Consider the following 16,628-nt stretch of genomic DNA (forward strand, 5'->3'; position numbering starts at 1 on the left):
AATTCTCCATGAAAATTTTCCCATCTGGTGAATGGAACCAGCATTCGTGTACTAGAGGCAGAAAGCCCTCCCCCCAAGATCATAGAATCTAGAAAGACCTCAAGACACCTGATAGTGAAAATGATGAATCATAATTGTAGACAGAAGCTCTTGAAAGCAGGTAGGGCAAAGAAATCCCTTACGTACGGAGGAAAGCCCCTTAGAATAACGTCAGACCTGTCTACAGAAACCCAGCAAGTCAGAAAGGGCTGGCAAGACATATTCATGGCACTAAATGAAAAGAACATGCAGCCAAGAATACTTTATCCAGCAAGACTGACATTTAAAATGGATGGAGAGATAAAGAGCTTCCAAAACCAGCAAGGTTTAAAAGAGTATGCGACCACCAAGCTGACACTGCAGGAAATTTTAAGGGGGATTCTATAAAAGAGGGAAAAATCCTAAGAATATCATTGAACAGAAATATATGGAGACAATCTATAGAAAAAAAAGACCTCACAGGTAACACATGTCAATAAAAACATATCTCTCAATAATCACTCTCAACATGAATGGTCTAAATGCACTCATAAAATGACACAGGGTTGCAGATTGGAAAAAATGACAGGACCCATCCTTATGTTGTCTACAAGAGACCCATTTTGAACCTAAGGATACACCCAGACTGAAAGTGAAGGGATGGAGAAGCATCTTTCATGCCAATGGGCCTCAAAAGAAGGCTGGGGTAGAAATTCTCAGATAAATTAGATTTTAAACTAAAGACTGTAGTCAGAGATACAGAAGGACACTACATCATTCTTAAAGTGTCTATCCACCAAGAAGATCTAAAAATTGTAAATATTTATGCCCCCAATATGGGAAAAGCCAATTACTTAAAAAAACTATCAATCATATTGATATGAATACATTATTCATATTGATATGAATACATTAATAATAGGAGATATTAACATGGCACTCTCAGTAATGGACAGATCATCCAAGCAGAAAATCAATAAAGAAACAAGAGCGTTGAATGACACATTGGACCAGATAGACCTCATACATGTATACAGAACATTCCACCCTAAAAAAACAGAATACTCATTCTTCTCAAGTGCACATGGAACCTTCTCAGAACAGACTACATACTGGGGCACAAATCAGGGCTCAAAAGGTACCAAAAGATTGAGATTATTCCCTGCATATTCTCAGATCACAATGCTTTGAAACTGGAGCTCAATCACAAGGAAAAGGTCGGAAGAAACTCAAACACCTGGATGCTAAAGACCACCAAGCTTTAGAATGCTTGGATCAACCAGGAGATCAAAGAAGAACTTAAACAATTCATGGAAACCAATGAGAATGAATACACTTGGGTCCAAAACCTATGGGATACAGCAAAGGCAGTCCTAAGGGGGAAATAAATAGCCATCCAAGCCTCCCTCAAAAAAGTTGAAAAATCCAGAATACACCAGCTGTCTCTACACCTTAAAGAACTGGAGAATCAACAAAAATTAAGCCAATCCACACTAAAGAAGGGGGATAATCAAGATTAGAGCAGAATCTAATCAAAATTATATTCTGAGAGAAACTAGAGATACAGTAGAATGCATCAATGAAACCAGAAGCTGTTTTTTTGAAAAAATCAATAAGATCAATAAACCATTAGCCAAACTAATCCAAAAGAAAAGAGAGAAGGCTCAATTAATAAAATTATGAATGAAAAGGGAGATCACAACTAACATCAAGGAAATATAAACAGTCATCAGAAGTTATTATCAACAGTTATATGCCAATAAGTTAAGCAAGCTAGATGAAATTGTTGCATTCCTAGAAAACTATAAACTTCCAAAGTTGAATGAGGAAGAAATTGACTACCTGAATATACCAATATCTAGTAATGAGATTAAAGCATGGTCAAAAACCTACCAAAAAAAGAGAGCCCAGGACCTGATGGATTCCCTGGAGAATTCTACCAAACTTTCAAAAAAAAAGAAACAACACTTATTTTCCTGAAGCTATGTCAAAAAATTTAAGCAGAAGGAAAACTTCCAGACTCTTTATGAAGAGTGATCTCCAAGGCAGGCAAAGTCCCCACCAAAAAGGAGAATTTCAGACCATTATCACTGATGAATATGGATGCTAAGATTCTCAACAAGATCCTAGCAAATAGGATCCAATAGCACATTAAAAAGATTATCCACCATGACTAGGTGGGATTCATCCCTGGGTTGCAAGGATGGTTCAACATTCGCAAATCAATCAGTGTGATAGAATAAATCAAGAAGAAAAGAGAGAACAACCACATGGTCCTCTCAATTGATGCAGAAAAAGCATTTGGCATACAGATGCCAATGTTTATAGCAGCAATGGCCACGGTCCCCAAACTGTGGAAAGAACCAAGTTGCCCTTCAGTGGACGAATGGATAAGGAAGATGAGGTCCATATACATTATGGAGTATTATGCCTCCATCAGAAAGGATGAATACCCAACTTTTGTAGAAACATGGACAGGACTGGAAGAGATTATGCTGAGTGAAATAAGTCAAGCAGAGAAAGTCAATTATCATAGGGTTTCACTTATTTGTGGAGCATAATAAATAGCACGGAGGACTAAGGGAGATGGAGAAGAGAAGGGAGTTGAGGCAAATTGGAAGGGGAGGTGAACCATGAGAGACTATGGACTCTGAAAACCAATCTGAGGGTTTTGAAGGGGTGGGGAGTGGGAGGTTGGGAGAACCAGGTAGTGGGTGTAGGAGAGGGCACGGATTGCATGGAGCACTGGGTGTGGTGCAAAAATAATGAATACTGTTATGCTGGAAAAAAAAAAAAAACATTTGGCAGAATCCAGCATCCGTTCCTGATTAAAACACTTCAAAGTATAGGCATAGAGGGAACATTCCTGAACTTCATAAAATCTATCCATGAAAAACCGACAGCAAATATCATCCTTAATGGGAAAAAGCTCACAGTCTTCCCGTTGAGATCAGGAGCACATCAAGGATGCTCACTCTCACTACTCTTGTTAAACATAGTATTAGAAATCCTAGCAACAGCAACCAGAAAACAAAGAGAAATAAAAGGTATCCAAATTGGCAATGAAGAAGTCAAACTCTCTCTCTTCACAGATGACATGATACTTTATATGGAAAACCCAAAAGACTCCACCCCCAAAACTACAAGAACTCATACAGCAATTCAGTAATGTGGCAGGATATAAAGTCAATATACAGAAATCAGTTGCTTTCTTATACATTAACAATGAAAACACAGAAAGGGAAATTAGAGAATCGATTCCATTTTACTATAGCCCCATAAGATACCTGGGAATAAACCTAACCAAAAAGGTAAAGGATCTGTACTCGAGGAACTGCAAAACACTCAGGAAAGAAATTGAAGAAGACACAAAAAGATGGAAGACCATTCCATGCTCTTGGATCAGAAGAATAAACATTGTTAAAATATCTATACTGCCTAGATCAATCCATACTTTTAATGCCATTCTGGTCAAAATTCCACCAGTATTTTTCAAAGAGCTGAAGCTAATAATCCAAAAATTTGTATGGAATCAGAAGATACCCCAAATTGCTAAGGAAATGTTGAAAAAGTAAAACAAAACTAGCGGCATCATGTTGCCTGATTTCAAGCTTTACTACAAAGCTGTGGTCACCAAGACAGCATGGTACTAGCTTAAAAGCAGACACATAGACCAGTGGAATAGAGTATAGAGCCCAGATATGGTCAAATAATCTCCGACAAAGCAGAAAAAAAATATGCAGTGGATAAAAGACAGTCTCTTTAATAAATGGTGCTGGGGAAATTGGACAGGTATATGTAGAAGAATGAAACTTGACCATTCTCTTACACCATCCACAAAGATAAACTCAAAATGGATAAAAGACCTCAATGTGAGACAGGAATCCATCAGAATCCTAGAGGAGAACACAAGCAGTAACCTCTTCGATACCAGCCACAGCAACTTCTTTCAAGATATGTCTCCAAAGGAAAAGGAAACAAATGAGAAAATGAACTTTTGGGACTTCATCAAGATCAAAAGCTTCTGCACAGCAAAGGAAACAGTCAACAAAACAAAGAGGCAACCCACAGAATGGGAGAAGATATTTGCAAATGACAGTACAGACAAATGGCTGATATCCAGGATCTATAACGAACTTCTCAAACTCAACACACACAATACAGATAATCATGCCAAAAAATGGGCAGAAGACATGAACAGAAACTTCTCCAATGAAGATGTACAAATGGCTATCAGAAACAGGAAAAAATTCATCATCACTAGCCATCAGGGAAATTCAAATTAGAACCACATTGAGATACCACCTTACACCAGTTAGAATGGTCAAAATGAACAAACCACACGTGTTTTGGTGTTTCTAAACTGTTGGTGGGAATACAAGTTGGTGACGCCACTTTGGAGAACAGTGTGGAGATTCCTCAAGAAATTAAAAATAGAGCTTCCCTATGACCCTGCAATTGCACTCCTGGGTATTTACCCCAAAGATACAGATGTAGTGAAAAGAAAGGCCATCTGTACCCCAATGTTTATAGCACCAATGGCCATGGTCACCAAACTGTGGAAAGAACCAAGATGCCCTTCAACGGACGAATGGATAAGGAAGATGTGGTCCATATACACTATGGAGTATTACGCCTCCATCAGAAAGGATGAATACGCAAGTTTTGTATCAACATGGATGGTACTGGAAGAGATTATGCTGAGTGAAATAAGTCAAGCAGAGAGTCAATTATCATATGGTTTCACTTATTTGTGGAGGCATAACAAATAGCATGGAGGACAAGGGAGGTGGAGAGAAGGGAGTTGAGGGAAATTGGAGGGGGAGATGAACCATGAGAGACTATGGACTCTGAAAAACAATCTGAGGGTTTTGAAGGGGTGGGTGTTAGGAGTTTGGGTGAGCCTGGTGGTGGGTATTATGAGGGCATATTGCATGGAGCACTGGGTGTGGTGCATAAACAATTAATTCTGTTACACTGAAAAGAAATTTAAAAAAATTAAAAATAATTTAAAAATTTAAAAAAAAAGAACTTCTCAAACTCAACACCAAAAGAACAAATAATCCTGTTACGAAATGGGCAGAAGACATGATCAGATATTTCTCCAAAGAAGACATTCAAATGGCCAACACATGAAAAAGTAAACAAGAACACTTGGAATCAGGGAACTAGAAATCAAAAGGAGAAAAAAGTATGATCTTACACATTTCAAAATGGTTGAAAGTAACAAGGCAGGAAAGAACAAATGTTGGTGAGGATGCAGAGAAAGTGGAACCCTCCAACACTCTTGGTGGGAATGCAAGCTGGTATAGCCACTCTGTAGAGCAGTTTGAAGGTTCTTTAATGAGTTAAAAATAGAGCTTCCCTAGAAGCCATCAATTGCACTACTAGGTATTTACCCAAAGATACAAATGTAGTGACCCAAAGGGGCACCTGTACTCCAGTGTTCATTGTAGCAATGTCCATAATAGCCAATCTGTAGAAAGAGCTGAGATGTCCATCAACAGATGGATGGATAAAGAAGATGGTAAATATTTATACAATGTAACATTACTTAGCCATCAGAAAGGATGACTACTTACCATTTACATCCACATGGAGAGAACTAGAGGGTATGATGCTAAGCGAAATAAGTCAATCAGAGGAAGACAATTACATGTTTTCACTCATATGTAGAATATTAAAAAACAGGGCAGCAGATCATTGGGGAAGGAAGGGAAAACTGAATGGGAAGTCATCAGGGAGGGACAAACACCATAAGAAACTCTTAATGATAGGAAACAAACTGAGGGTGGCTGGAGGGGAGGTGGGTGGGGGAATGGGCTAACTGGGTTATGGGCATTAAGGAGAGCCCATGATGTGATGAGCACTGGGTATTATATGCAACTGATAAATTATTAAATACTAGATCTGAAACTAATGATATATTATATGCTGGTTAATGGAATTTAAATATTTTTTTAAAAAAACAGATGGAGGAAAAAATATTATGTTTAGAAAAGCAATTTTAAGAATGGTGACTGATATTGTCATTGGAATTAATGCAAGCAGAAAATAGTCAAGGAATATATTTAAAGAACTGCAGACAAAAAAAAAAAAAATGCCACCTTAGATTCCTATATGCATCAAAAATATTCCAAGAGCAAAATACTGTCTTTTTCAGAAATTCCAAAACTGAAAGAATAATATTAGACATACAATGCAAACAAGTTTAAAGGAAATCCTTGAAGGAAAAGAAAAACGATACCATTTGTGGAAATCTGGATTTACATTGTACACTAAAGGGCACTGGAGAAATATGAGGGCAAACATAAAACTTTTTATATTTTCAAGTTTTCTAAAAGATAACTGAGCATTTAAAGAAAAAACAGTAACAAGGTAATATAGGACTTCAACATATGAAAAAGCAAAATACACAATAATACACAAATGCTTGAATAGGAAAAAGGAGTATATATAATATTTTAAGGTTCATATACTATATGTGAAGTGGTATAATACTACTTAAAGGTATATGTGTTGAGTTAGAAACATTATATACTAACAAAATAAACAAATATAATAAGCTAACTAAGGATATAAATTAGCATAAAAGACATATTCAAAAATCAAGAGGAGGTCAAAAAAAGAGAGAAAGAGAGAGAGAGAGAGAGAGAAGGAAATAACAACAAAGATGGAATAAAAAATAAGAAGATGATGAACTCAAATCTAACCAAATCAATCATCACATTAAGTGAAAACAGTCTAAACACACTTATTGAATTTCAAATTATCAGACTGGATTAAAAAACAGGTATTAAAATGACTAAATAAAACCAGTAGTCGATGTGGAGGAAATGAACCCTTGTACACTTTTGGTGGGAATATAAATTGGTACCACCACTATGAAAAACAGTACGTTTCCCGAGAAAATTAAAAGGTATATCTAACATATGATTCAGGAACCCCACTTCTGAGTATATATCCAAAGGAATAGAAATCAAAATCTTGAAGAGATATATGTACTCCAATGTTCACTATAGCATTATTCACAATAACCAAGAGGGACCTAAATATCCACTGAATAAAGAAAATGTGCTATATACAAATAAGAAATAATATTCAGCCTTAAAGAAAAAAAGAAATCCTGCCCTTTGCAATAACAATGATGAACCTGGAGGATATTATGTGAAGTGAAATAAACCAGAGACAGAGGACAAGTATGACCTGATACCACTTATATGAGGAATCTAAACTAGTCAAAATCATAGAAGAAGAAAGTAGAATGGTGGTTTGCCAGATATCAGGGGCTGGGGAAACAGGGAAGTATTAGTCTAATCAAAGGTTACAAAGTGTCAGTTATAAGATAAATAATTTCTGGAGTTCAAATGTACATCATAACAACTACTATTAACAATGATGTGTTGTACCTTGAAATCTGCTTAGAGAGTAAATCTTAAATACTCTCACCATACATCCACAAAATGGTAACTTTGTGAGGTGATAGAGATTAACTAACTTTATTGTGACAATCATTTTATACATTAAAATCATCACCATGTATACTTTAAATTCAAAAAATTATAAATTTTATTTTAATAAAATTGGGAAAAAGTAGTGAAACTTATAAGGAAAAAAGCAAGTTTCAGTTAAATAAGATGAGTAGGTCCTAGAAATCTACTGTATAGCTAGCACCTATAGTCAACAATACCACAGAGTATACTTAAATATTGCTAAGGGTAGTCTTATGTTGAGTGTTCTTACCATGAAAAGTAATAATAAATAAAGTTGGGTAGGAATAAACTTCTGGAGGTAACAGACACATTTATGGCACAGATTGTTGTGATTGTTTCATAGGTGAATAATTACCCCCAGACTCATCAAGTTGCATAAATTAAATATGTAAAAGTTTTATATGTCAATCATACTTCAATAAAATGGTTTTTTTTAAGATTAAAGTCCTATATTTAACAAAAGCTTAGAGCCTGTCAAAATAAATTGAAGGAAATTTATTGTATTGTAATTATTATCTTGAAAATGATATAATATTTAATAAATATTTTGCATAAAAACTTCTTAAATATAAAAAATACTATTTATATAGGAAATGCTACCATAAAGTTTAATAAAATGGAAAATAAAGGTTATATGGCAATTTTAAAAAGTAAAACACAATCATGGGTGGAAATGAAATGAGAGACTAAGAAAAAAATTTCAACAGAGGGCATGAATCATCACATTAAGTGATGGGAAAGGAGCAAAAATAGACAAAATAGAAAAACATAATAGGATGAACATAAGCTGTTCATCAAATTAAATAATTACATTACCTATAAATGATCTAAGGACTCTACTAAAAGGCAGATATTGCCAGAATGAAGCACAAGCAAGACCCAAATATTTGCTCTCAACAAGGAAGCCACTTTAAAGACACAGACTGCCAAAGTACAAGGATGGAGGAAAGATCAACAATGCAAACTGTAATTAATAAGGGAACTCAGGCATTCAAATCAATATTTGACTCTGAAGACTTCAAATCAACAAATTATCAAAAATAAAGAGAGACATATAATAATGCTAAAGAGCTTAATCCTTCAAGATGTTTAAATCTTAATCTGTTTGTACCTAAAATCCAAGCTTTAAAATACATGGAGGCAAACCATTTCTTATCAAATTAGATTTCCCAACTGATTTGAAAGATATCTACACAAAACCCTACATATAAATGTTTATGGAAACTATTCATCACCACCAAAACAAACAAAAAAGAAACATCTAGGATGTCCTTCAAGTGATAAATAGGAAAATGAGCTGAGGTACATCCATACAATGGGATACTATACCATAATATGAAAGACTAAGCTTCTAATCCATTTAACCAAATGGAGTCGTCTTAAATACATATCACCAAATGAAAGAAGATATTTGAAAAGGCTACACTTGCCAAATGAAAGAAGATATTTGAAAAGGTACACTTGCTACACACTAAACATATGATATCTGGAAAAGGAAAATCTATGGACATAGAGGACACATTAGTGATTGCTAGGGATTTGTGGAGGGAGAAGTGGTCAAATACAAAAGGAACTTTTTATGGTGATTGAACTGAAGGGTACTAGAGTCAGGAGTTCTGTGTTATGAATCCAGAGACTCATAAATGTTCAAAGGTTTGATTCCAATAATTTTATCTTCAAGAAATTATCCTGAACTCAACTAGAATTATTAAAGATGACTTTTAAATAAGTTATTTTAAATCACACTTATTCTCAACTGAAAAAAAATCTACAATGTGGGAATAAGTATTTTATTGATAAACTGGAACATAATGCAACCATTTAAAATCAAGGCTACAAGTTATATGTGACAATGAGACAAAATGTTCATGATTCATGTTTAGAGAAAATGAACATTAAAAAATCTAAATAAACAGTGTGAACCCATATATTAGATAAATTTGGGAATTAAATATAGGGATATGAGAGAGCTAGACATCATCTATCATACTGATTTAAGCCTGGATGTTTCAGAGTCTGACAATGATGACATTAGCAGAGTTGGTATTTACAATAAAAGAAAATGTGCTTATTTGGGGGATATTAAATTTGTGGTGCACTGATGTCATCTGATACATATGAAATCTTAGAATTAGATTAGAATTAGAATTAGGCTCTTTCTCATAAAGATGTAAAGTCATTTGAATGTATTTAATCTCCCAACAGGAGATCCTAAGGAGAAAAGAAATTCCAAAAGACAGAGTTTTAGGGATTATCTACAAGAAAAGGGCAGTAGAAAGAACAGGTAACAAGGAAGAGTCCTGGGAGTAACTGCCAAAGAGTCATTTAGGAGTACTCTAAATTCACGTGTTTGGGAAAACACGAAGATTCAGTTTAGCTCTAATCATAAACTTAAAATATTCCAACTTGTGGAAGATGCATCAAGGGAGAGCAGGAGAGGTGTTAGACAAAGTATTAGAAGATAAATCCCCACACTGCAAAGTACAATCTGAGTAAAGAAACTAACTCCTCAAGAACTCATCTAACTTAACTATTTAGAATGTTGGACTAGCTGATTTCTAGTGTTCATATCAGCATCAAAATTCTATGTGAGAAAAAAAAAACTTTATCCTTTTATATTCTGGTCTTCAATATAAACTAACCTCAGGGAAGGAGAATCAGAGCTTTATGTGAAAGCAATTTTTTTTTTCTAAAAATTTCAGCTAAAAAAAAAAAATTTTAAATTTTTGGAGATTACTTTTTTTTTTTTTTAAAGATTTTATTTATTTATTTGGCAGAGATCACAAGTAGGCAGAGTGAGGCAGAGAGAGAGGAGGAAGCAGGCTCCCTGCTGAGCTGAGAGCCCGATGTGGGACTCAATCCCAGGATCCTGGGATCATGACCTGAGCCGAAGACAGAGGCTTTAACCCACTGAGCCACCCAGATGCCCCCTGGAGATTACTTTAAGTCACTTCACTAGAACCTACTCTGTAGGATACAGTCCTTCTACTGTAAAATGGCTCTCACTGCCCTACACTAGAAACCTTGCCTTGGAAACTAAGCATGTAGCTCTTTTAGAATAATTAAAATACCAAGATGTTTGCATTGCTGTGTACCATGCAAAGGCACAAGTATCTTCTCATCAATTTTTGACTCTCCTGGGACCTAAATGGTGCTAAACCTCTCCTGAAAGGAATAACCAACAGAACTATTCACTGCTTTTTTCCCACCATGTTAAATTTTTCTCCAACAGGACAAAGCACAAAGCATTTCCACTAGTCCTGTTCCTTTCTCCATTTGTGAAATCCTCAAGGTGATGCACTGTATCTCTGTGCACAACTCTGTCACATAATTAGCCCTAATACACGTGATTTCTACTACTACAACCCTCCTCTATCACCAATGCTACACTGCAATCCAGTGATGTCATATATCTAGCTTCTAACAATTTTATTGGCTTTTCTTAGATCTATGTGCTGAGGATACTTCAAGGTATAAATGACAGAGATTAAAGTCTGGAAAGACATTTGTTCCCCTACATTTGCATTCTACCCAGTGGATCCTGAAGAATGTTGTTCCTCCCAGTCAGTGCAATATAAGGCTAGGGACAACAAGAGTCCTGTTTTTCTGCAGCCTCCTATTTCAGTCACAACAGAGAACAGGAGACAGACGATTAGTCCTCACCCTTTCAATTAATCTTTGAATATTTTACATCAATTGTGCATTTTAGCTGACCAAGTATCTGTCTGAGAAGCGACTGAATTTTTTTTTTTTTTTTTTTTTTTGCTAAAACCAGGATGGGTTTTGCCTTTTGATTGAATATAGTTTTATTTAAATGCAACCTTTTATAATTTTATCATTGAATTAACATTTAGGGATGGGTCATGCTTTCAAAAGCCAGAGGATTAAAGAATATTAAAGTTAGGAGGGAGACTTCTTCCCTCGTTTTTTGAAGAGACACGGAGCACTGTGAAGGGTATGTGATTTGCCTAAAATTGTAAATTTATTTATTGAGAGGCAGAATTTGAATAGATATTTTGTATAACTCAGACTACTACTTCTCTCATAGTCCACAATGTCTTTGAACATCATCTATTCATCTGGACATCAGGCTATTTTGTTAATTTGTGACTAAAAAATACAAGCAACATGAAAATCCAAATATCTTGCTTGATACATATTCTACTTGTGAGAAAAAAAAAGAGGATAGCCCATATATGATTACTATCTTTTATAATCTTATTAATACTATGGTGAATTCTTTATATTGCTATTACAAAAAATGTTTGATTCTATTATCTGATGATCATATATAACACATATCTGAGAAGCAGGGAACAAAGTTATCTATACTTTGAATGAAGGGGAATGGAGATGACGAGAAAAAAAAAAAAGCCTAAATATTACCTAAACATGGTTTTGATTAAATGATACAATATTCTGGTATCTCTCTTTACAGACTCCAGATCAGGTAACAATTACTATTGCAAGTGATACCTTCTAAAAAATATTCTTGTTGATCTTTAAATGAAAGCTTATATGAAATTGCTGTAGATTGTTGCCAAAACTTCCCCTTATGAATAATGTCTAAATCTCTGAAGAATTTCATCCATTCTTCTGGACTTATCAGATGAGGTTAGGTTGAAAAAAAAAAAAAAGCATTTTCCTAACATATGAGGGCAAATACGCTATATTTGAAGCTGCAGTGGAGACTAAGAAATAATCCTCTTCATGTAATCCTGAGTTGCCAATGATTGGTATTGATTTCTAGAGGTCTCTGAAAGTTATTTGTAATCATATAGTTTACTGCTACCAAAAACAGAAGCAAGATAGCTACAGTCAGGCTGAATTCTTTGAAAAACGTGAAACAGGAAATATTGTTTTAGCATGTCTCCCTTTTTGTCTACTCCTTTGTCTCTTAGATTCCTGAGAGCTCCAAGTACTACCCCAGCTACTCTAGACCTAAATTCGAATACTGCGTTCAGCCTTCTCTCATCTCTATGAAGACAGTCCATCCTGGCTATAGACACTCTCAGTCTATTTCCTTCTTATTTAAAAGCAAACTTTATGGTTCATCTCTACAGAGCCAGGTCTATTTTCTTAGGAGATGTGGAAGTAACAACTAATTCTTACCAAGTGTTAATGACTACAAATTATAGGCTATATCACACACACCCCATTTCATCTTAGGTAAGTGAAAGTGTTTTGTCAGTATCCTTACAAAGACCACACTCTAGCATTTGTCTCCAGTGACTGTTACATCTCTGATCAGGATTTAGAGAAGGTAAAGGCAGTGGCAATACTGGAAAACTTGTGAAAGATGGATCTTTGACCTGAGAGTGCTTGCTGGCCTCTTGTAACCAATACTTTTACTTACTTCACTTAATCCACCAGTCATAATATCCAAGATAAAAGTAGTAAGAAAATATCTGACAGAATTTCAAAAAGAAGATACCTGAGAGTTACCTAATTCAACCCTGTATATATGCATTAATTTACTTTCAAATAGTACAAGAAATGAAAGATTGATCTTTCAAAAACACATGTACTAATTAGAGACTCGTTCTTAGGTGAGTCAGGTCATATAAACTATCTTTGAGCATATAAAATTATCAGAAAATACTCTGATTTGAAAAAAATACATTATTATTTTTGAAGATTTGTTTATTTGACACAGAGAGAGTGAGAGAGCACAAGTAAGGGAAGCAGAGGGAGAGGGAGAAGCAGGGTCTCTGCTAAGGAGGGAGCCTGGCTTGGGGCTTAATCCCTGGACCCCGGGATCATGACCTGAACTGAAGGCAGATGATTTACCAACTAAGCCACCTAGGTGCTCTTATTTTTTTATGTATTTACTTTTTTTGAGGGAGACAGTGTTTATGAGTGGGGAGGAGGGCCATCCAAGAAACCCCTGACATGGAAGCATACAACTTTGCAGAAGATTTATTGGGAAGATGGTTCCTGTGATTTTCTCACATAAGTGGATTATACATTTTATTTGTAAGGTACCAGAAAATCTTCTCTGCCACTCTGTTCTTCTATATCTCTAGAAGGTCTCCCTGGGAGGGAGATTCATTCCCTGTGATTAATTTAAGGCTTTGCTGTTTCTGATAGGACACATAAGAGCCCCTATTAGTTGGTCTTATTGGGTATCATTTCCTTGCCTGCTTCTAGGCATTCATTACAGTATTTGTGTCAAGGAGTCTGAGTCAGTGTGTTTCCCAGGGAGGAAAGGCCATGCTGTATACCTGGAGTTAACTCAAAAACTGGCTACTATGAAATGATGAGGAAGGGAAAAACACAGAAGAAGAATGTGGTGGCTTCTCAAAGACAAAGTACTCCACTGCATAATTTTACCTCCAGCCCTTCTGACTTCAGACTCTGCTGGCAGTCTCTTCTGAACATCCGTGAGCCATAGTTTTGATATAATTAGTGATGATATGTGAATTCTTTGGGGGAATTTTCAAGACAACTAGAGATTTGAAATATAGGGATGAGTCCCTATATTAAAATTATTCATCACGTGCCCTATATTTATGTGTAAATCCTCCAGTGAAACTCAAGGAAACACTAGGCAATTGCAATTAGATTTAAGAAAACGTTAATATAAAAAAACTGCAAATAATTAGAAATCAGTAAAATAAAAGACACTCCCTTCCAAAGAAGTGATTTAGATGTAGAGAGAGATATTTCTTTACATTTCACATTTTTTTTTTATTCACTATACAATGTTTCCAAGTTCTAGATAGCTTATAAAAGTATAAATAACATAAAAGGGAGAAAGTGTTGATAAAATAGGGTATATAATAACCAAACAACAAAAAAAGAAATGTTGTTTTTTCACAGTCTGGATTTCTTACTATGAATACTACTGTACAATATAACTATAATTTTTAAAACCCCACCAAATTAAATGTCAGTTATAATTCAATATTACATCTTTGGCTATTAGTAACAATAGCTGAGGTTAATGAAACTTAACATCAGGAAATAATTGAAAAGAACAAATATACTGGATTCCTTTATAGAACAGAACTCCAGGAAGAGATGAGTCACAACTCCAGGAAGAGTTCCAATGAACTCTAGATCTTTGGGTTTTGTTAGGTTTTGTATTTTAGTTCATAAAATTTGTAAATGAATAGAGAAGAGAATAAGACCTAATCACTGAAGGCAATGATTCTGCCTATGAGTTCTCACACCAGATAATGGTGTCTATTTACCTCTTGTATTTTTTATTAACAAATAAAATATGCACAAAACTACACGTGGCAGATCTTGTACATCTTGCAAGTTTTCACAAAGCAAACACTTGTATCTATCAATCACATCAAGAAACAGAACATTACCAACACTTCAGAAGCCCTTTCTGTCACCTTCCTGTTCCTATTGCCCTTCCAGGAAAACCCCTCCAGGAGCTTTGATAATATCATAGATCGGTGTAGCCTATTTTGAACTTTATTTAAATAGGTTCATATAGTATACACACTTTTGTGTCTCACTTTTGGGGTCAACATTGTGAAACTGTCTTCCTGTGTTAGCCATTTAAAAACATGTTATATAATTTGTTATAGAAAAAACTATTCAGATATTGTCTTTGTAACTTCTTATACTAGATTTCTGTAATGTCAAGAAAACATTTCAGATTTTCAATTTCATTTGTAAAGTAAGTAGCTTACATTCCTCAAATTCATATAACTGGACATGACAATGTCAAACATCTCAATACTCTCCCCTTTATCCCACTTTATTGTTATTATATTGCTTATATACTTTTTAATGATTCATGAAAATCCAGATACATAAATATAAGTAGAAATTAGAATCTCTAAAGAAGGAAGTAGAAATGGGAAATGAAACCCATGCTTACTGACTGATTTCTGTTTCTCTCCTATTCAGGTAACAAGATACAATCCTCCCAAAGTCAATGAATGACATAAATCATTCCCGGGTGACCGAGTTTGTGTTGCTGGGGCTCTCTAATTCCCAGGAGCTCCAGCCTTTCTTGTTTCTCATATTTTCACTACTTTACCTAGCAATACTGCTGGGCAACTTTCTTATCATCCTCACTGTAACCTCAGATGCCCGCCTTCATACCCCCATGTACTTCCTGCTTGCGAACCTCTCTTTTATAGATATATGCGTTGCCTCTTTTGCTACCCCTAAAATGATTGCAGACTTTCTGGTTGAGCACAAGACTATTTCATTTGATGCCTGCCTGGCCCAGATTTTCTGCGTTCACCTTTTCGCTGGCAGTGAAATGGTGCTCCTTGTATCCATGGCTTATGACCGTTACGTTGCTATATGCAAACCTCTCCACTACATGACAATAATGAGTCGCCGTGTGTGTATTATTCTTGTTCTCATCCCCTGGCTTGTGGGTTTCATCCATACTACTAGCCAGTTGGCATTTACTGTTAACTTGCCTTTTTGTGGCCCAAATCAGGTAGACAGTTTTTTCTGTGACCTCCCTCTAGTGACAAAGCTGGCCTGCATAGACACTTATGTTGTCAGCCTACTTATAGTTGCAGACAGTGGCTTTCTTTCTATGAGCTCCTTTCTCCTTTTGGTTGTCTCCTACACTGTGATACTTATCACCGTCAGGAACCGCTCCTCTGCTAGCATGGCAAAGGCCCGCTCCACACTGACTGCTCATATCACTGTGGTCATACTATTCTTTGGACCATGCATCTTCATCTACGTGTGGCCCTTCAGTGGTTATTCTGTTGACAAAGTCCTTGCTGTTTTTTACACCATCTTTACTCCCATCTTAAACCCAGTTATTTACACTCTAAGGAACAAAGAAGTGAAGGCAGCTATGTCAAAACTGAAGAGTCGGTACCTGAAGCCTGGTCAGGTTTCTACAGTCATAAGAAATGTTCTTTTCTGGGAAACAAAGTAAACTTATACAACTGTAACTACTGTAGCCTTATTCCTAGACAATTACAAATGGAATCACTATGATGTAAAAGTAGATCATTTTGACCAATGGGAAGGGTAGATTAATTTGATTGAGTGAGTAATTATAATAAAATTATAATAATTCCAAAGAATGGTCCTTTTTGATATTTAAATTCTTCGCTTCCCTTATTGTGTTTTTTTTTTTCCTATTTCCTTCTTTTTATTTAAAAAAATTTAATATAT

At 35.5% G+C, this 16,628-nt stretch overlaps 1 protein-coding gene across 1 annotated transcript; it reads left to right on the forward strand.

The window, feature by feature from the left end:
- Nucleotides 1-15,359: 15,359 nt before the first annotated feature.
- LOC101687723 (olfactory receptor 4K15-like) lies at nucleotides 15,360-16,386 on the forward strand. Its single transcript, XM_004781923.3, has one exon. The coding sequence runs from the start codon at nucleotides 15,412-15,414 to the stop codon at nucleotides 16,384-16,386; it is 975 nt and encodes a 324-aa protein (XP_004781980.2). The 5' UTR covers nucleotides 15,360-15,411.
- Nucleotides 16,387-16,628: the final 242 nt, after the last annotated feature.

This window comes from Mustela putorius, unplaced genomic scaffold (assembly GCF_011764305.1).
Source record: "Mustela putorius furo isolate JIRA1106 unplaced genomic scaffold, ASM1176430v1.1 tig00003896_pilon_pilon_pilon, whole genome shotgun sequence".
Lineage (NCBI taxonomy): Eukaryota > Metazoa > Chordata > Mammalia > Carnivora > Mustelidae > Mustela > Mustela putorius.